General features: G+C 39.4%; 1 protein-coding gene across 5 annotated transcripts in view; it reads right to left on the bottom strand.

Annotated features, from left to right (window-relative positions):
* CTBP1 (C-terminal binding protein 1) overlaps positions 1-22327 on the bottom strand; it is a 225622-nt gene that overhangs the window by 5782 nt on the left and 197513 nt on the right. For 4 of the 5 annotated variants that reach the window (XM_021395829.1, XM_021395828.1, XM_021395831.1 and 1 more), the window contains 6 exons: positions 20051-20195; positions 15733-15939; positions 9707-9921; positions 5840-5970; positions 3674-3801; positions 1179-1296 (listed from right to left, as the gene is read on the bottom strand). In XM_021395829.1, coding sequence (XP_021251504.1) covers positions 1179-1296; positions 3674-3801; positions 5840-5970; positions 9707-9921; positions 15733-15939; positions 20051-20195 — 944 coding nt within the window. The remainder of the gene's footprint in view (positions 1-1178; positions 1297-3673; positions 3802-5839; positions 5971-9706; positions 9922-15732; positions 15940-20050; positions 20196-22327) is intronic. The other variant, XM_021395830.1, reaches the window with a different exon arrangement.

Genomic DNA, 22327 nt, shown 5'->3' with positions numbered 1-22327 from the left:
TGACGTATGTGCGTAGTGATCAAATCAAAATTATTCTTTTCCTCTGAAGTGCTTACAGCTACTGATAAGGAGACTATTGCAGAGGATGATGATTTTCTCTGTGTTATCTCTCCATCACTTCCTGAAGAAACTACAAGACCTCTCTGAACTTAAGAGCTTTTCCACACTTTTCTGTACTGCATAGCTGGGTTCTCAGACAGGATAGTACAAAAAGAATTCCTATGCCCATTAAAAGTAAGAGAAAGTCCTGAAGACAGACAACAGTAAGAAAGATGTTTGAGGACTGAGAGTTGAAAGATTAGGAGAAAGAGGTTAAAAAAAAAGCAATGCAAGCACTGAACTGTCCCTTCCCTCAAGACACTGCCTTTCAGCAGATGTTCATAGCTTTACCAGCCACTTCTATCCCACTTATGAGTAAATACCATACCAGAAGATTAAAAAAAAAATAAAATTGCAGACTTTTTTTTATAAATAAAAGTTGCATGAAGCTTGCTACTAGGAAAAATCTCCTGCTGCTGGGACAGCTGCTAGGGTTAAAGGAATAGAGAAAGACCATCAAGCAACCAAGTCACTGAGAAAGTGAAAAAAATGCCCCTTCTATTAATTATTAAAAACTGCTTTTCACAGTCGATTGAGAATGCATTGATCAAGTCTCTCAAATGCTTGTAAGGAATACCTTAAAAATAAAACCCAAATTTACAGAACACTGCTTTAAGCTCGTTTTCATAAACACTACTGGCTATTCCACTGTATTCACTATTGAATTATTTATGCTCTTGTGTCTGGAGGCCACAAAAACACATAACAATACTTTATTATCAAAAGTCTTTCTGTAACCAACTGCTGTATCACCCTCAGCAAACGAACATCAACTTCCACTGCCCTTATTAGAGATGACCAAAATTGTTTCTGTGGAACATAGAGAAGATTGTATGTTGTTCAGATATTATTAACCACAGGAAAAAAAAATAAAAGGAAACGTACTTAAGCACTGCGTGGCTGATTTTAGCAGCTAGCAAAACAATGTTGTTCTCTTAAATGAAACAATTACGAGAACAACACAGCTAAAGCCTAATTCAGAAACACTTCACTTTATTAATAGGAAGGTCCCTTCTTTATCCTGGAAGACTTACCTCTGCATTAAGGAAATATTTCTTTTATGCCTGCAGCACGCTTACCTGTATGCAGCGCCATTAAGCTCTGGATGAACAACTGCGGGATCCATGCTGGCCCAATGCGTAGCTGCAGTCAAATGATCTTTGTTAACACAGTTTTTCAGACTGTCTGGAATACGACCTAGGATGAAGAGAAACAAATTAAAAAATGTATGCCACGTGTTCTCAATTTACCTATGTTAAAAACAGAGCTATCAACTTTTGTGAATTTAAAATACATAAAATCACATTACGAGTTCAATTTTTGATCCTCGCTGTTCCCCTTTTTTTTGGGTGGGGACTTGGTTACTAAAGCACTGCATAAATTTTCACCTATCTTTCTTTAATAAGTCTCTTACACACAAGGTCTCAATAAACCCATCATCCCTAAGATTCATGCTTCCCAAGAAGCTAAAATTTGAACACAGTCAGTCTTAGTTCAGTGTAAGACAAGGTACACGCTCTGTTATGGGTAAGTTCGTACCATTCTCCTGATCGGAAATCCTGGTTTGAATTTGGCTAAAATATATACCCATCCAATCCGCCATCAAAATTACTCTTAGGTCTTTCTTTCTGATGTTTCTTCCTTCTCACGTTTATCCATCTCAGACTGCAATCCTCTCCTCCTCTTTGCCCAAGTCCTCGTTTTACTAACTTCTGTAAGGCGTGTTCCACTAGCCTCCCCTTGCAAAACATTGTTTCAAACATTTTCAATATTTTAAATTTTTGTTTTTTATTATGATATTTTCACTTGCTACGCTTGCTTTCCTTGTTTCTTCAATTACTGCTTTCAATCATCCTCCTTACTTAATCCTTTAATGTTTTGATACTCAAATGTACTGTATCTTTGCTTATTGTTATTATTTTACATAGAAGAACATCATTTACTGTTTTGGAACCTCAGAACAAGCTATCATTTTTTATCTTCAGATGATAGTCACAGTGTGCATTCGTTACTGTGTAGCCTTCTCCAATCAGTTTCTCTCTTGACACCCTTTTCCCATTGTGTTCCCCCATGTCATTCACATATTCAGCTTCATCCCACACTTCCTGTACTTTTCCAATATTCGTTTCAGTGCAATTCATTGTCCTTCTCACCTCCTTAATGTTGGCCTTAGTTTGATCTTACTACCCGACCATGTTCAAACACTGACGTGATGACAGCTTCAATATAAATCAGTGGTTTAGATCACAGATAGCACAATCACACACTTTAAGAAAACACAGGCCAGTCTTCTCAGGCACATATGTTTGGGCTATTGCACAACGCTTAACACAGAACTATCTTTGTATAGCTGACTCCTGCCCAGTTTTCAGATCTTAGCCTATTAACACTTATTTGCACATCAATCATCCCCCGAGCAGGTATGGCATGCTGGTTTGTGCAATCTTTCCCAAAGCTATTTGGAAGTATTTAACAGTTATACAACAACTTGATGAATGTAATATTTGAGTCCTTCAGGAGTGTAAGCACAAAAACTAATTCCTGCAAAGGGATGATCAGATTCTTTAGGTTACCCCTCAGAGAGAAACAGGCCTGTACAGGGCAATTCGGGTCAGGAGTTTTAGAGGTGCCTTTAATCACCACCCAGAGAACCCCTTCTGCACTGGCTATAAATGAAACTGAGTCATCTAGCCTCTCTAGGCACAAGAGACAGGGCAGGCTACTGCTAGCACTTCTTTGTACAGCGGAGAAACGCGTTGGCACTGAACCACTCTCAAGGTGACACAGACAGCCCTTCATGTCTGCAGAGCATTCAGCCTATATTGCCAAGGGGAAAACAGCAAAGTCCTACTAAAGAGAGAACATTAGTGCTTAATGAATCATTTTCCAGCATGAAAATCCTTCCTTTTATTTCAGGCTACAAGGGATTCAAACTAAAGCCAAATGGCTTACTCTTCTCATTTTATTTATTAGCAGTGCATATTCAGGACATAACTATTTTTTCTTATGTGAACAGTTTACAATTACATGGTAGTTATTCAACAAAGAGACTTTGCCCTTTAAAATGACAGACTTCCTCTGGAATGCTTTAAAAAGGAGTACCTACTAACAAATACTGAAAGCTTTGTTTTTACATAAGAATGAGTTGTGATATAAGCACTATTTGGAACAGCATGAAGCTCTACATGCTTTATCTCTGAATATTACAGCTTAAAGATGCTGAAGTTCCAGACTGTCCACAGGAAATTTAGATAAAGTTTGGAAAACAGAAAGAGAAAAGAATAAAGGAAACTTTTTGGGACATCTAACAAGATCTGTAGAAGATAGAACACAGGCTGAGAGAGTTGAGGCTTTTCAGCCTGGAGAGGAGAAGGCTCCAGGAAGACCTTTGTAATTGCAAAGATGATCCAACGTGATCTGCTCGTGCTGAGAACAGACTGAGTTGGTATTTACTGGTTTCTACGTTCCAAATACTAGAAGCAGCAAACAAAGCCTAAGTTTGGTTCTTTTCTGCACCTTTCAAGACTGTTACAAAGAAATGCACAGTGAAGGAGATAATAAGGTGGCTCAGTACCTGTGATCGCCCTTCGGATCTCTCGCGCTGCTTCCTCCCGCATCTCAATCGAGGCTTGTTCACTATACCAGGCTGCATGTGGGGTACAGATCAGGTTTGGTGCATCCTTCAAGGGGCCCTGACTAAAGCTAAATGAAGATTTAAAACAAGATCAAATGACAAAAAAAATTGGGGGTGGGGGAGTACAGAGGGAGATCCAGAGGGATTTGTACACACATTCTATTAAATTCTACAACAGAAAATAATTGCATTTACATTCCTTGTTGGGTTTGTTTTTAACTCCATCAGTTAATTTAATACACTATTCGTGGTATTAATCACATCTCATAGACTCAAAGGGTAGAACTCAAGTAAAGTAGCACTAGTAGCAACATTAGCTTCCGTTCAATGCACTTATTGTAAACTACAGCCACTGTCATTCCAGTACTCATGCAGAAATGCATTAAGCAAGACCCAGATTAATTCAGGATGCCACTCCGTCCATCCATCAGTTTTATTACACTAGCTAACAAAGCTTTCTCTCTCAAGTATCACTGTGTATCTGACACTTAGTCATTAAGGAAATAGCAATTATTTGCACACTGATTATTGACACGAGCTTGTCAGTCAGCATCCCCAGCTTTTTGATAATTCATTTATTTTTTCTATTATTTTAAACTACTTTCTCTTTCCTGTTTTGCATAGAAACCACACAGAAAGAAGGAAATTTACTTGACGGATTGATTTTCAGGGAAAGCAATGAATCTATATAAAGTGCTTTCACAAAAACAGAGTAAGAAAACTGAAAACAGTGGAAACTTGCTCCTCCTACCTATTTTCAGTTTTAATAATCTTGCAGTCAAGTGCAACGCTGGTAGAGCTCATATTTTTAGACAAAAGTGTGCTTTCAGAGTTGGTAATGACTCATAAAATTAGATTTCATCAGCAATTTAATAAACATCAGAATATCTGGCAAAACTCTTAAATAAAGAGTTGCACGCTGCCATCAGACAGACATGCAGCACTGAGCTCAAGGAGATTGTGGCTGTAATCCTGCAACTGAATCTCTGCAGATGGCATCTCCATGCAGTAAATGGGGCTTCCTGTAGACGCAAAGGTCTGCTTGTGCAGATCCAAGATCTGAACTGGGAAGAATATATATAGCTGAAAGTACCTTGAGCTGTTCAGACTCTAGCTTTACACAGCACTACTGCATTGCAATGTCTACCTTTAGAAGTAAATGAATGCAGGGTATGCATAAAAAAAAAGTATTTGTGATGTTGCATTGTGTCTCAATAGATATTAAAATTCTACCTACAAAGACACCATGGCTATATTTTTAAAACTTCTATTACTCCCTGCAAGCTGATACAACAGAGAGTGTCCTCTCTCCAGCCTTCACAACGTGCCCACTAAGTGACTGCAGTCTTCTCATAATTCAGAAGTCAGGCTCAAGACTCCAGGACAACAATGCTCGTTTCTCATTAGCAGTGCTGGTATTACAATACCAATGCTGCTTTGGGGAGTGGCACATCTCTGCCTAAATCACTGGAGATGCTCAGTGGCATTCAGAAAAGTAAGGCTAATGCTACCAGCTCTGCTCATGGCAGTAGAGTTACTACTCTCCTGCCAAAGAGAAAGGGTAAAAGAAAACCAAATGTGAACTCAAACCACTTTCTTTATTTTTTTTTTTGGCCAGGCACATTTGTGGCTTTCCTGCAGAGGGAACCTGGACAGAAAGCGTGCCTTTTCCACCAGAACAGTGTCAAAGCAGTTGTTTCTCACACCAAATCTCAACCCTTTGCCTTCTGAAAGCCTGTTCAGACAACATTAGTTGCCTCCAGCACTTAGTCAATGACGAAGAAACATTCTTCTCAAAGCCATGCCCAGCACTAGAACTTCACTCTCTGACATTTGTACTGAATAAACGCATCAGATTTTTGACTTTTTTCTCCTAAAGGCATTAAGTCTTGGATGACTTTTTTTTTCCACTTCTGACCACATACACAAGCTCCATCTACTTTTGCATTAGCCCAGTGCTGCACAGATTCACGTTGCTTTACTAAGGAGTATTTAGCTACGAAATGAAGGGAAAACTCATTTACTCGTTGCTGTTGATTGTATCATGCACTACGACTTAAAAATAAGAACGTGAACAAAATAAAAAGAAAAGAAAAGGAAAAGCACCTGAATGGTTCTGACTCATGTACATCTAAGGCTGCCCCTCGTATCCTTCCTTCCTTCAGGGCCTGTGCAAGTGCTTTTTCGTCTACTAACCCACCTCGAGCTGTGTTGACCAGGAAAGCCCCTTGTCTCATCTAGGGAAAGTTAAAAACAAGAATGATGAAATAAAAATAAATGAAATAAAATCGTCGTGGCATTATTTTTTTACTCAAAAGAAGCATCCATTACAACAAAGGCTATTCAGCTGATTTAACCTGTAACAGTTGTCTTCCCTTTCCATTGGAAAGTACCACCAAATGCGATGCTTCTAACACAAAATGCTATTTCACAGCATTAATAATCTTTTGTTTCTTTTAAGTAGTGTCTTTTCACAAAAGCGTTGTTTCACATATTGTGCAGTAACATGATCAAAAGATATAACCGTGCATATGAAACTGACAGATCATTTTATGCCTTTTTATGTCACTGTGAAATTGCATGAGACAGAAACTACAGAACATTCTTAAACAAATTCATATTTTGTGGTTTTAAACTTTCACACAAATAAAAGCCTGCATGAATTTTTCAGAAAAGAAATCGATGCTTTTGGATTTTCAAACACATTTCCCTTCAGTTGCCAAACACAGTAGACCTATGTTTTATTTATTGTTGTTACATCAGCTTTCTCCTCCTCGTAAGACTTTTCAAATAAAGGTCTAAAGAATTCTTATATTATTCAATTAAAAGGCATGAAAATGAATTTGGTTGAGAATGCTGCATGCTTAGGAGAGAAGCTGTGCTGTGCATTGTGCAAATTAGCATTGCAGACGACGCTATGCGGGGAGAACTACAAGTATTTACACCATCGTATATCCACAACATGAAAACAAAGGGGAAGTTCAAACAAGAGAGATGGTACGGAAAAATAAAATCCTACATCCTGCTTCCAGCCACCCTAATACTTCATCTTCTATCAGTCATCTCCAACACAGCTTCTGATCTCAGAAGCATTTCAAAGCATGAAGGTAAGCGTATAAAGAGCAGGAACCACGGTGAAGATCAGTGATAAAAAACCTGTTTTGAACCGGCTCCATCTCTCACCCAAAAGAAAAACCCAACATTCTGACACCACGTCAACTACTTATAGCCTACCAACAAACTAATGCTTGTATCAATGGATCCTTACTCAGGAAGTGATTCAAAGTGCCAGATGCATGAACAACAAGGAGGTTTGGATGAAAGTCAGCTACAAGAATTATTATTTTACAAGAGATCACTGGATATATTTAACAATTAACATGCATATGTTTGCAGAAAAGCCGTAAAAAAGGAAGAAAACACATTTTACTGGCTAACTCACTAGCCTGAATTGTCCCTGCCTCAGGCCATTAGCAGGGCTTGCATTTATTGGACTGTACAGTAAAGCCAAAGTCCATTTACTGAGGAACTAAGGGACACTTCTAGTCGCTGCATCTCCACTATGCAAGAGAAGTAGATTAAAACTAGCACAGGAGGGCTCACCAAAGCAGCAATCACAGACATGCCATATGGGCTTATGAGAGCTTATACACTTCCTATTTCTGTGTTCTTGCAAACGTAAGGGACAATATGATGTTTAAGTATAGCCTAGTGCATTTATATGTCCTCTGGAAGAACTTGAAACTTTCAGCGAACCTTGCCAAAATCTTCTGTCTGTCCATAATAAACTTGCTTTTTTTTTATTTATTTATTTATTTATTTTTACCTTCAGGACTATTTGCAAAACTTTCAAGCTAGTACTAAGACAAGCCCAAATCAAACAGAACACAGACACATAAATGCATTCTAATGGGAAATAATCCTGTGACTCATGATAAACTACAGGGGTGGATGCAGCTGGAGATGACCCTATATGATGGGTGGAAGCTAGAAAGAGAGCGTCACAGCTAGAACTGCTGACAGCTGTTAGTATTCACCTACATTAAACCTGCACAGCTGCTTTAGAAGTGTTTTCATACAACTGCAGCGTCATCTTCTCACATCTCTAGAACTGAAGATGACCTCAGTTTCTCTTAAGAGCACTTGATTACCATGGGCCCAAAAACACAAGCTTGGAACACCTCTCTGAGCTACTCTAGGACTACAAGGCCAAGCGTGATGGCTAGGCAGAATGCTGACTAATTAAAGGGAAAAGCCACCGAAAGAGAAGTCTGACACCAAATTTTCAAAGACATTTTAAGGTTATGTAATTTCAGATTCTAAACAAAATTCAGGGTGGGACTTCATGAAGATTCACCTCTCCACAATCCGTTTAAAAACTGGTTATTACACAAATATGCAAAATTGGACAAAAGTAGCATGCAGCGAGCTCTAAAAATTCTAGGGCAACTCTAGCATCTGGCAGACTGAAAATGCTATTCTGTTCTTGTCACTTGAAATTCAGAAGATCTGGTATACACAAGCAATCAGTAATGAATGCAGGTATTCAGGTTTTCAAATACATTCACATCAGCTGTTACAAAACAGACTGCTTCATCCAAACTTTTAACCAAAGCAAAACCTGCCTTATAACACTTTCACCTTTGTTCCTAAATAAAGGATATCAAGATAAATACCTACAATATCCTTTCCAGTACAAGTTTTGTTATATGCATTTCATTTCACGTGGCATCACTCACTTTTAAGCTGTCCTGTTTGCTTCTCTCATTAATGCACTAAGCACTCTCCAGAGCTCATCCCGTTTATCCACCTCTGCTTAAAAACTTCTAGACTGGCCAAAGCTTCACAGCCCACTGTGTGAGTGACCACTGCTAAACCTCTACCTGGTCCCTCTGAATTCAGTGTGGTTCCGTCTGGGTTCAGATGTCTGGACATCTAACCATACAGAAATGTTATATCTGCGCACAGAACAAAGGAGAATGGCCAGAACAGGGTGAGCTCTATTCTCTTAACGATCTGAATTTCATTAATTTTTAGACGTTTTAAACCCCAATCCCAGGTTTTACACTGGGATGGGTCTGCAAAATCCTGCCACGCTCAAATCAAGACACATATCATTAGATGTATGTGTAACACGTTGAGTCCTTATTTCGGTTCGCCTGAAGTTCAAGAGCAATAGGTGCAAAGTATTTCTCAGAATACAAGCAGTAATTTCTCTGCAAAAGAGTGCTACTGTCACTGTAACCAACACATAGATATACTGCGTGTATAATAAACATAAAAATACAAAATCACAATATTGTTAGAATTTCTTCCTGTACACTTATCTACATTCTAAAACCTCAGTGTTTTATTTCCTTCTGTCACCTACACTGAGGTCCGAGTTAGAACCCAGACGTTCAATAAAAAAGCTTACTACTAATTAGTCAACAGTGAAGCAGTTATTACACATCTAGATTCAGAAGCAATTTTCATATTATCTAAAACTTTAGGGAGAGGTTCGTTCTCATTCAAACAGGCATGATTTTCCCTAAGAATGTGATGCTGGCAACGTGATCCACCTGAGAAGCACCCTGCAAGCCTCAGCGCTGAGCACTGGGGGGCGGCATTTAGTCACAATCCCTCGGTGATGCTGAAGAGCACAACCCGAAGGAGCAGAAGGAAAGGCAGAATCGCTACCTGCAAGTACAGGTACAGGAGGCAGCTACCAGATGACACAGAAAAAGCATGAACAGATCTGAGCAACATGTAGAAGAGCGCATTATTTCCACAAGTGCAATGTTTCTGACGAAAACAGACAAGAAAAGCAATGATACATAAGGCACCAGCTATTTTCCTATCAGTTATAAACCTACTTCATGTCAAAGCAGCAAAAAACTCCTTTCAAATGAGAATCTGCATCTTTATATAATGAAGATACACACAGTGTAAGTCAACAGCCCCTGCGCAGAGGGCACGCGCAGAGATGATTACCTGCTTTATGGTGAAGTCGTTAATAAGATGATGATTGTGTTCATTCAAGTTGCAGTGCAGGGTAACACAGTCACTGTGGAACAGCAGGTCCTGCAAAGTGCTCACCCGCTGCAGTCCCAGAGCACGCTCCATGCCATCTGAGAGGTATGGGTCATAAAAAATCACACTGAAGCCAAAGGCTTTGGCACGTAGTGCTACTGCTTGCCCAACACGCCCTGCAACAAGACAAATGTGATGAGAACAGATGTGAAGCAGCTGGTGTAAGGTAACCTCCTCCTTCTCACTGCAAACGCTTGTATCAGATGCTATCGTTTTGTACAGCAACAGGAAGAGGATAAAAAGGAAGAGTCACCCCTCCCACCTGCGATCCTCGTTTAGATGAGTAACGTTATGTCTGCGTTGTTTCACATAGCCTGGCTCAAAACAAAGCAGGTCTGCACCTTTTGCAGACAGAGACGGGGAATGTCGTCAGAAGATGCCGTGTAATCTGCCATAATCTGTGTCACACAAGGGCTCGCCTGCTGGGCCTGCTTAGGGTAAAACACCACTGCCTGTGAACACAGCCCGACAAGGACTTATTCTTACCCGTGTTGGACCAGCTGCCTTTAATAACAAGCTACAAAATTAATCCTCAAAAATGGATGCAATGAAAGATAATTTGTTTAATCTGAAGCTGAACCATTATTCTCAGCGCATGGAATCTCCTTTCTGTACCAGCGTTTTCTCTCATTTTCAGTAACATCCTTTCAGCATTAAAAAGCCTGGAAAAATCCTGTCATTTGAAGCTTTTAAAATTTTTCTATCCACTTACCTAAATCATAAATAAATACAGTCCATTATACAGCACCTAGTTAAGATGAGCACAGTAGCAGTCAGTATTTACACCACCCTTAGCTTTTCCCTGTTTATTTTTCCTTACTGTCATATTATTTCAGAGCTGTGTTTGAAATTGCTTTTTGGGCATGACTCCATGCTGCACACCTCAGTCCCCTTTGAAATATCATCACTAAAACGCAGAGAAAAGGAGCAAGTACAGCCAGCAAATAAGGATGTTTTGCAGAACAGGAACCAAAACTCTTTTCAGGTTAGAAGACTACACACTAGATACTCACATCAGAGTTTTGCAAACATTAGATAAAGACATGGCAAGAGTATCACTGACTAGACACATCATAATATTCATGTCTTATTTAAAAAAGAAAGTCGAGTTTTCTTCTGTAACACCTGAACATACTCGGAAGAAGAGTCAAATTAGCACAGGGAAATCCCATACCTTTCCAATTACGCCTAAAGAGATTCCCCTCTGCTTTTCAGATTCTCTTTCAATTTCTCTTTCAATAAACTTAAGACAACACAGGAAGAGAGGCTGTATGTTGATCGTTTAACCTCAGCACAGTTATTCTGCAGTGCTCAGTGCCAGATGTGCTCGGAATATTAAGCAGCCTGTCAGTCTGATGGGGGCTGTCAGCTTCTCTTTGGGGACACCAACTTAAAATGCTCACAATCTTTTATTTCAATCCTTGCATACATTGCAATTGTTTGCCTTCCAAGCCGTTTCTTATAAATATGAATTAAACTATTTTCAGCACAAACACTATTATTTTCAAATTTTGGCACGTTCAGAGATAAAGAAATCAGTCACACAACTGTAAACATTTTTTTTTTTTTCAAGCTAGCTTATCACTTTCACTCTAACTCCATTCATCTCCACATGTGACACTCTGTCATCTGTTCTTCTTTACACTCCTCACAGCACTAATACCCGAGGGGATTCATGGCAGAGTTATGAATCTCTTACTACAGCCTCTCCACTTAAAGCTACGCTTTCCGTTCATCGCAGCCAGGCCAACACGCTGAAGCCTTCTGAAACGTGCCGTTTCCTTTTGAAACACTTGGAAATCACACGTGTGTACTTCTGGCCAGCACTGTCTTTCTACATCTTTTATTAAATGGGACAGAACTCCTCCTTAACTGAGGACTCATATTTAGTCACACTCCTTACAGAAATACATAGGTGGGTGCTTGTAATTTACCAATTCCTTTTAAAATTACAGTCAACTACAAATCTGACAGTTTTCCTCCTGTCCTGCAGCTCTTGTGTTGTACACATTCCTGGGCACAAGGAGTGGCTGAAAACCTTTCTCAGCACATACAGAACAAGAGAACAGTGCCAAAAGCATCCTACCTTCAGGGAAACACTACCTTAAAAGCAAATACTGCTATGAATATTCATGAGACTTAGGTGCTTGCAAGGGAAGCTAAACTCTGAAGTTCAGAACACGAAATGAACTTCTTGATCTGTGATACAGGAAGAATGCATAAATTGCACTGTGTTGCAAGAAAGCAAAAAGCAACAAAAGCCTACTTCAGAAGTTAAGAGATTTATACAAAGCTCTAGCAAAGGCCATGCATAATTTCAGCTCAACTACGAGTAGTGCAGAGCCACACCAAAACTACCTGGGTCTCCTGCTAGGACTCACCTCCTTCCTTCCCCACAGTGCCTCAGTTTGCAGGGTCTTTTTGTGCCAGTGACCTGATTTGAGCATGGCAATCTCAGAGCTGCAGTTAACAATGATCCCCACCCAGCCCCTGGGCAGTGAGTGTGCATCTATGCTGCTATTACAAAGTTGGCTTCAGTGTCCTCGATACCATGGAAATGATGATAACATGCCTGTAGACTTCCATGGAAATAAGAAGTGCTCGCACTTAGCATCTCCTTGCAACATTAATGGGGAATGTGGGTAACTCCTCCTCTCTCCTGGAAAACTGTGATCCATAGCTTGCCTCTGGGACCAGGCCATTTTGTTCTATTTCCCAGTGAGCACATCAGCAGACCCAGCAGGACTGCTAAGGGGGCAACATGTCCCATGTGGCAATACCAGCCAGCTCTTAGACCTCACAGTGTGACACATCTGGTCAGGCTTGTGACACCAGTGGGAGAATAGAGCACATGAGGAAAGACAAACTGAGTGATGACACGGATTACGATGCCCTGACAAATGTGTCTGGAGGAATTTCACCTTTCCTGAGTGAGGAAATGCATTAGCTATTAGTCACCAGCATTTGTAACTGGGAAGGAAGGGGAAGGGAGTGTGATTTCACAGCCTTCTCTGCTGCAAAATGATCATTACAGCAGAACCAGCTCCAGTTACCTACTCATCCAACTACTTACATGCTTCTGCTCACATATATTCTTTCAAAAAAAAAAAAAACCTGCCTCGATAAAAGGTGAAAATGCTGCTTTTTGTTCTTCCTACACAGGGCTTGCTATCCATGCTTGTAAATCTTGTGATGCATCACTTGAAATATGGGACACTGGGTAGTAATAAAGACTAAAAGTGCCAAAGACAGCTGCTTAATGATGTGAAATTAATATTTATGTAAGGCATATAGAATCATGCACTTCGAAAAGATAGAAGGAAACACAAGCTCTGCCCTAAGGAACTCAGAGGCTGACCAAACAGGGAAACAATGATGGATGGTACCCAACAAGCACATGAAGAAGGCATTATGCTACTGAGTCTTTGCTTATCTTCAGTACAAGCAGAGGATGAGAGATGGGGTTAACTTGAAAGGAGGAGCACCGAGTAATAGGATTAAGCAGGATAGACCAAATGTCAAAGCAGGAATATGCATGAGAGGAGGGGAAAGAAAAGAGAGTGGGTGATGGAAAGAAAAAGACAAGTGAGTCATGAAACTTGGCTGGACTAGTGGATAAGGAAGTGAGTAGTTGGAGCTCTGGAGTGAATGACATAGTCACTCCCTAGCACAGAGATAGGCAAGAGCTAGGACTCTTCTTTTTAGCACAAATGAAAAAGCCCAGTAACAGATGTGACAAACTGGACTTTGTCGCTGCAACACCAAGTGCTACAATCTGACCAACCCACCGCTGAAGATAGTACAAGTTCAAGACACCAACAGAGAAACACAGCTGCGGCGACATAAGGGATGATCTCAGAAACATGTTAACGAGAAAGGACAGATACAGTAACACCACACAGCTCTAGAGGAAAGAAGCAGGGCTTAGTAACAGGAGAATTGTTCTGTAGGTGCTACATTCACTTCATAGCCTGTTAGCGTGGCAGCACTTCTGATGGGGACAGGTCCTAGCAGGTAAATAATAAACCGAGGCAACGCTACAGATGCGGGAAGAGGCCACTAGAAGAGAAACACAACCTCAGGGGAACAGTCTGTTGTACATGGTTGTAAACGCACGTTTTAGGCTAAAACTAGAGGCAGGTATCTGGAATAGGAATGAAAGTATGTCACTGAGTGTCTTAAGTGCACAAACACTATATCTAGTCTAGCTTTATTTCCACATCTCCTAAGACTATGCATTCTTATTCCTCATAAATACACAGCTATATAGGAGTTTATTCGAACAGGTCAGAATCACAGTGCTGTGCTTCTTTACTTACATGCACAAATCCAACATGGGTGCACTCAAAACTAACTATAAAACATTTTCCTTGAAATTGTGAATATTCTGTTGTAGGAAAAGAAACAGGAATAATTAAAGGCCACAGAAAATTACTGGTTAAAAACTGCAACAGATGTGTACCTTTACAATCAGACGTTACCAGCCTTTTAGTATACTACACACACAAAAGGCTTATTTAAAAAAACAGTCACCACCACAAACAAATCCTAGTGCTTCATGTACCATTACACAGATACTGGCAATCTGATTATCCAATTGTTTCTCTGTTCTTTCCAGTCATTTGCAACAAAAAAACAGCACACAGAAAATTCATTGTCACTAAAACATCAAGACTTTTTGCTTATCTCAGCCTGGAATTCAAGTGCAATACAATAAACACAATGCCAGCAGGACAGATGTCTCCAGCAAATAAGCACATAGGATGTAAGAGAAGACTTGAAGTTTCAAAAAATGTGATGTGCATTTCCATTTTGAAAACACTACAGGTGATTTGTCTTTCATTTCTGTACGGGCGCTGTGACCATGAATACAATAACCACTGTGTGTTTAAATGAGGTGCATTACTACATGGATATAGATTTGAGAAAGAAACTCCATGACTTACTTCTTAAAAGTTGTATTTTAAAGGAAGCTCTTTAACTGTTAAGAGGCTCTTATTGCCTTGCATGCTCATTCCAATGAGTACTACGTAACACTAAGCTACTTCCATTTGGAAGTAAGAGTTTGTGGCCTGAGACATTTCACAGTAACGTGCAACTGGAACAGTCATTTAAGTATGATGTCCTGATGTCAAAATTGTATTATTAATTCCTGGGGATGAATACTACGGCAATTATATTCAGAGTCTGAGAGATCTTTGATAAGACAAGTACATAACTGAGTAATTTTTATATAGAAACCATCTTGCTTGTTTTTATTCTCTGCTTCTGTAACAGACACTAATTAGTTCATCTCAAGCAAGCCTGTCCATCTGTTAGACACTGAAATACCTCTCTGAATATCCCTAAATTTAACTAGGTGATTTTATTAGGTCTAGAAGCATTTAAAACTTTCTTGCAGGTATTTTTTTCCTCTCATTTGAACTGAAGTACAAATTCAGTGCAGCTTAAACAAACACAAGAAATAACTGCTCTGCAGCAAAAACTTTTCAGACATATTAAATACAACAAACAGAAAAAAAGCACAAATAGACCCGGACATGACAATGGATGATAAATACAACAAATACACATGATATTGGGTGCAAGTAGCAGGATCTTTGTCCTGGAAAAGGGAAGCAATGGTGCCTCTTCCCCTGACAACCAGTGTGCCTGGCAGCGGGCATTACAACAGAAGAAAGATGTACAGAAACTCAAAGAACTCAGAGAACATCAACTGCAAAAGTAAGTTGTCTGAGGGAAACGATGATGTCCATGGGGAAAATATTTGAGATATATAAACACCAGGAATGAAGCGGTATTAGACAGAATGCTTGGCATGAAACGGAGCGTTCTGTCTTCACAGCTTTTTTTTCTTTATAATTTTTTTTTTTTCTTAAAAGCAATGGAAGGAAAGGAGTATTGAACGACATCACCACCAAACCTACCTAATCCAATAATGCCCAAGGTCTCCCCTCTGATCCTGGCAGCTCCAGAAGCCACTTCCCGAATCTGTTCGACGCTTTGTACTCTCGTGCCTTCCCGCAAAGCCTGGTGAAGCCAGGTGGTTCGTCTGTACAAGTTCAGGATGTGGCACATGGTAGAATCCGCTGTTTCTTCTACGGAGGCAGCTGGCACATTACACACTGCAATCCCTGCAAAGAATGGGTGGCAAGGATAACAGGTTGCCAAACATTTCTTACTCCTTCCCATTTCACAGCCATCCCCTAGTATGGTGTTTAAATTTACAGCTATTTCAATATCTGTTTTGCACTAACACCACACTCCTGACTGCAACGACAGGCACAACATTCGACGAACTAGCTTAGAAGTAAAAGGAAACTTTCTTTTCAGACTTTTCCATTTACTATTTACTGTTTCTCCATATTAAGGCAAACAGCCAACAGACAATTGAAACCACAAAAGTAACTATATAGGTGTCAGGTAGCTTAGTAACCAAACCAATATGTTAGCAAGAGTTTCATGTGCACAGTGGGCTCTGTGCATTGAATAGCAGGAAGAAATACACGCTTTTCTCTCACTACAGAGTCATTGAGGTTAAAGATCACTGTCTGCACTTCACTGTGTGAGTTAGCTTTCTACTACTGAGCAGATACCCTCCCAAAAGCTGTCTATACATTATAAAAAAAGATCAATTTAAAACCAAAGCTACTCTTATAAACCTTAATGAGTGAAACACTATTTCCAAGACATATATGGGTTCTAACAACACAGGGAGGAACAATCTGTTTCATGTTGCACGGGAGTTTGTAGAGTTGCTACAAATAGAATCCAAGTCCTTTCCTGGTCTCTCATATTAAAGAAAACCCATTTAAATTTCAACACTGAAATACAAAATCTGCTTCTGCATCGAATGAAAGGTAACACAAAAGTTCAGCTATTAGGGAAACGCATTTTAAAATTAATAGTTGAAAAAGCTGTAACATCAAGAAGCTAAAAGAGTATTACAGATTTCCACAGACTGTTGTGGACGGAGGACTGGTTTGAGGCTCGAGGTATTCCATTTCTACTTCAAAAAACAAAGCAGGCACTGAATGTAACAGGATGTAAGTCAACCTGATCTGTTGTTTTGTTGTTTTTTTTTTTAATAGCTTTTACCTTCCAGTACTGAATGTGCAGCAGTGAAGCAAAATGTCTACTTGAAAAAGTTTGCAGCATTTTTGACCTGTCTTCATTCTATTTACTGCATGTTCATTCTCTAATCATCAGCTCCCACTAATGCTTCTCTCTTAATTCTGCTGACTGAGATCAAAACCAGTATACAGTATAATTTCACAGTGGAGAAAAAAAGGGTTTTGTAAACTAAAATAAAAATCTTAATACTGTTTTCCCTGTCAAGTCGTTCGGGTTTTACATAAATAAATATTCAGTGAGTCCTCAGCTAATACCTGTATATCTTGCGAAGCAAGAAAGAAAACCCAACATTCTCTTCAATAAGAGTAATAATAATCTGACAAAAAATATATATAAGCTTGTATATATTTATGTTTAACATTCAAATGCCTTCATTCTGCTGCCCAGTACTTTCTACAGCCAACATAAGGAAGCTCAGGACTACTTTTCTTTCCACTGCTGTAGCGTCTGCTGAGTCACTGCTCTACAGACTTACACAAAGACAGAACAGCATCACTGTTAACGTTGGCATCCTGCTAACATCAACGGCAGTATGAAACTCACCATATTTCAAAAATGAAAGGAAGAGCACGAATGAGGGAAAAAAGTAGAATACTGAAAAATAAAACCCCTTGAAGTGCATCATATTAAACAGCTGCATTTGTTTACGCAAAAGGTCTTTCATGAAGCAAAAAATGCATGCTGTAGATGGCAAAATGAATTTAATAAGCATGTCTCCTAATTGCTGGCATCAACAATTAAAAAAAAAAGCCTTAAAATGACCTTAAGAAATTGTCGCACATGTATGGGAAGAGAAGCAAGAAATTGAGCTTGCCTTACACTTTCCTCCCTAATAGGTACAATCATTTCATTGCTAAGTTGTAGGAATTTTTCTTTTCCCATTTTCCCCTTCTTTAAAAACAGCTGGATTCAAAAAGCCAGAGGCACAGTAAACCATACAAGTAGTGGGGTAGAGACAACAATCTGAAGAGGTATTGCATGTTGGAAAAGATAACACACACTTCTCTTATCCAGTCCTTCTGTGTTCCTTTCCCCACTGCTTTTCTTTCAGTGATCACGTGCTAAAGTCCAGTGCTGAAAAACTTAGCAGACAACTGACGTTATCCTCGTTTCTCATTTTATTTGCATGTAGTTACAACTTGCACATATTTTCTAGTCAACCACTAATAAACTGGAGGAAAATAGACCAGATCAAAAAGGCTTTACCAAGAAACATCTGTCTGCATGCATTTCAAGAAGAGTAGAAGTGTTAACATGAAAATAATGCTTAATGGGAAAAGCTGGTAACAACATCACCAGTGTGCTCCCTGAAAATTGCTCCAAAAGTTACTAGGAAACTCCAGGAAAATATTGGATCTTAAGGTCCAACTCTGTACTGTACTTCAAGACTGAATAAAAGCCTTTTACAAAGAGCAGTTAACTCTCATGTTACTTCCTTGAGATGCATATTTAACAGATGGAAAGAGATTTGTCCCAGGAGCAATGAGTTAGATACTAACTCCAACCATTTTACTAGCTACTGGGAGAGATTTTACACTGCAAGTCTTCCCAGCATTTACTGGCTTTAGAAAGAGACAACAATTGTATTTTGTAAATACTGGAATACACAAATGAGATGGATCTTAACTGCATAACTCAGTCTAATCACAACCTAAGAACTGAATTATTAGCATTTAATATGAATGAGAATTCCCCAAGTCTGCTACACTGCAGCCTGAAGAGCGATGTGAATGCATTTCAATTATAAGCTTTGGTTACCACCCAACCCAGAGACCTGCCCAAGAGCCAACAAACCAGCACAGAACAGTCCACTCATCAGGGATTCTCCACACAAATCAGGCTCGTGACAGGTCTGAGGCCTTTGATCCAGACCTGGGCTTTGGCTCTGAATCCAGAATTTTGCCCCAGGGCAATTTCTACATGCATGTCTGGTTTCTAGGGCTCAGCTTACGCTCCTAACTTTGGCACCACTAAGAATAAGTAGGAACGCAGCCTTAGACGCCTGATCTCTTCTTCAGAGAAACTCACAAAAAGTTCTTAGCCTGCTGTGCAAACTACACAGCCATTAGAAACAAGTGATTATTTTACTTTCGTTTACTGATAAACAGACCCATATTACAGCTCCTCACTACATCAGCGGGGCTGTTACTAAGACTAAGCACTGTCACGTGGAAGTCAACATTTCTGAGATCTTCCCAGCGCGTAGTGGGAAACTGTTTATTATTTAAACATATCAGATATAAGAAAGAATTTCTTCACAGTTAGGGTGGTGAGGTCCTGGCACGGGCTGCCCAGAGAGCTGTGGGTGCCCCATCCCTGGAGGTGCTCAGTGCTGGGTTGGATGGGCCCTGGGCAGCCTGAGCTGCTGGAGGGCAGCCAGCCCACAGCGTGGGGTTGGAGCTGGGTGGGCATTAAGGGCCCTTCAAATCCAAACCATTTTTTATTATTTGATAATTTCAACCAACTTAAAAATAAACAAAGAATACACATTTATTTCCAGTTATACAGTTTTACCTGTACATTACAGATAATGGATGGGTTATCCTAAAGGAAGCGAAGGACAAATCAGACTATTGCTTTTTTAGAGTGAAGCACTAAGCACACTTTTCATATTTCCAGTATCTCAATTTATTCTGAAGCAGAAACAGTTGATTCTTCCATAAAATCGATATTTCTATATTATGGAGTGCTTTAGTACTAAATCTCATGCATCATAAATAAGTTCCAGACAGTTGATAATGATCTCATTTTTTATTCAAACAGTAGTACTTTTCCATGCTGATGGAATTATATTTTGTGACTGGATTACAAAAGACAGTAGTTAAAATACACAACTGAAGTAAAGAAGAAAAAGAGGAAAAATTATGGCCATACTCCTTGGATTTATCTTGAACAGGCAGACTGTCATCCTGTCACAAAGTCATTAATATATCACTTAATTAACTAATGCTAATATCTCTATAATGATTTTTAAACACTGATGAGAAAATTATACAGCTTACATACTATGTTAGTATAAATTATAGAGAAAACATTAACGCAAAGACTCAGATGCTATCAAGTTTCTAGAGGCAAGTATAAAATGTAAAACAAAGTCTTTAATAGTCATACCTAAATCTCCAGCAGATTTGATGTCAATATTATCAAAACCACTGCCGATTCGGACAATTATTCGAAGTGCTTTAAATTTCTCCAGGTCTTCTCGTGTTAAAGTGATAGTGTGATACATCAGTGCACCCACCGCTTCATTTAGTACCTACAAGGAAAATGAGACAGATAAATACTTGAAGTTTTCCTTTCACAGGATCTCAATCATGTATACAAACTTTCAAGTACTAAAGACCGTAAAAGCATTAAATCCAGGTCTTCTATTTTAAAGAGTATTTGCCCAAGCATCTTCCAGTCTTGTTATTTTTTTTTTTTCCTTTCTGATAGGTCTGTTCTAGCGTGATGAGACTAGCTTTAGGAAGAGCTAAGTATTTGCGTTCTTATTAAGAGGGAAACCTCATTTCACAGGAGATGTTTTGCAATATCAGACCCTAAATACAGGACTGCATCTGCATCCTGAAAACACAACATGACAGCAAGCACTCTATTTTAACAATAAGCATTTTTATGTTTAGGCAGCTGACATTCAGTTTTGAATGAAATAACAGAGCAATCACACAGTGGTACAGGCATCCACTGCACTATTAAGCCACTTGATACCTGAATAGAAAACATTCAGTAATCATTACAAAACCCTTGGACAACAGAGACTGAAATCAGACCATTTATACACAGAGTGTGTGTCCTTAGTTTACTGATGCTGCAACTGTCCAAGCTCTTGCTGATGGGAAATTGTAAGTCATTTAAATTAGCGTGATTGAGATTACCCAGAAAAACTAACTCCTCTAAGAATTAAGAAAGCGTACCAAGATAAAAACATTGCAAAACTAAAACTTGAGAAAAATAAAAGCAAAAATCAACTGACAGGACCATCAAGATTTTAGTGTCTCTCAAACAATGTGAAAATACATCTAATCTACACAAGAAAGGTTAAAAGAAAGGGATGTGAAATAAGTTAGCAAGCATTGTCCAGGAGTTTTCAAATTCTGCTTCCAAACAAGCCATGACACTGCATGTCACACAGCTGATCCGAGTTCATTATTCAGAAAGTATGAAACATTTTCCTCTGCACGCAAAGTGGACTGTTTCACTTCAAAACACTTTGGTTTCCACCTCCACTGTAGCGCCTAATGTTGTAATCATTCTACAAATCACTAGAGCTAGCTGCAATCATTTCAAGTGGTTCCTATCATTCACATTCCATCATTCTCTGGATGCCCCAAATTTCTTATTCAATAGACTTTTGGGCCGGGTACATGTAGAGATTCTCTCAGCTGAGCTACTTCTGCTCATGTGAGCATTTTCTAGGGTATGGCAATATCAGTGCTAACAATCAACCAAAATAATTTTAAGAAACCTACAGCAAAATATGATCTCACACACAAAGCATTACTACGACCTACTGAAACACAAGATCTGCAGCAGTAATTTTAAAAAATTAAAACACACAAAATAGAAAATGTAAACAAAACCCATGAAAATAATGAGAACTGCTCCTTACTGAATACCCCACAAATTAATCCCTATTTCAATAGGTGTTCCAGGACTGGTTACCCCAGCTCCAAGTAAGATAAAGACCAGAATCCTTTGAGCAGAACTTGGATTTACTTGTAAGACGAAGAACAACAAGAAAATTAGAAGTTGCACAGCCTTGAAGTATGCAGCTACAACATAATTCAAAGAACAGCTGTAGACTCTGAAGCTTTAAACAACTACACGCACACAGAACTCCTTGATTTTAATGGTACAAACAAGTCCTTTGGAGATTACATCTAGAAGTCACCAATCAGCAAGACTGCGCTCCTCAGAACGCTTTTACTTGAGCTGTTACACAGGGGGTTAACAAACACCCAAAAAACAGTTTGTTGTGCTTGCTTCCACAGTGATGGTACCGCTGATTTGGACTTCCTACGACACCAAGTGTCTGGTACAGTCTGCACGTGAAATAGTCCTTCTCATAAACAAACTAAATGCCCACTTACAATGCCCACAGGTGGTGTGGGTATTTTTGTCCTATTGCTCACCGATAGAAAATTTTTCCAAGAACTCACTGTTCAAACAGCACAGAATTTCCAGTCACAGCTTATTCACACCACAGCTTGGGTCCATTTGTTGGTGCCAGCGTCGGCCCCTTGCTCAAACCACATTTTGTCTCCTCGGTGTTTATAATCCATGCATATTAATAAGCAGTGATCGTACCTCCTCTCAGCACATTTGGCTGTGCTTCACAGGCCCACTTCTTCCAGTCTCCTCCAGGCTGGTCCCTCTCTATCCCCTTGG

This window comes from Numida meleagris, chromosome 4 (assembly GCF_002078875.1).
Source record: "Numida meleagris isolate 19003 breed g44 Domestic line chromosome 4, NumMel1.0, whole genome shotgun sequence".
Lineage (NCBI taxonomy): Eukaryota > Metazoa > Chordata > Aves > Galliformes > Numididae > Numida > Numida meleagris.
This window is presented reverse-complemented; position numbering and strand designations above follow the sequence as displayed.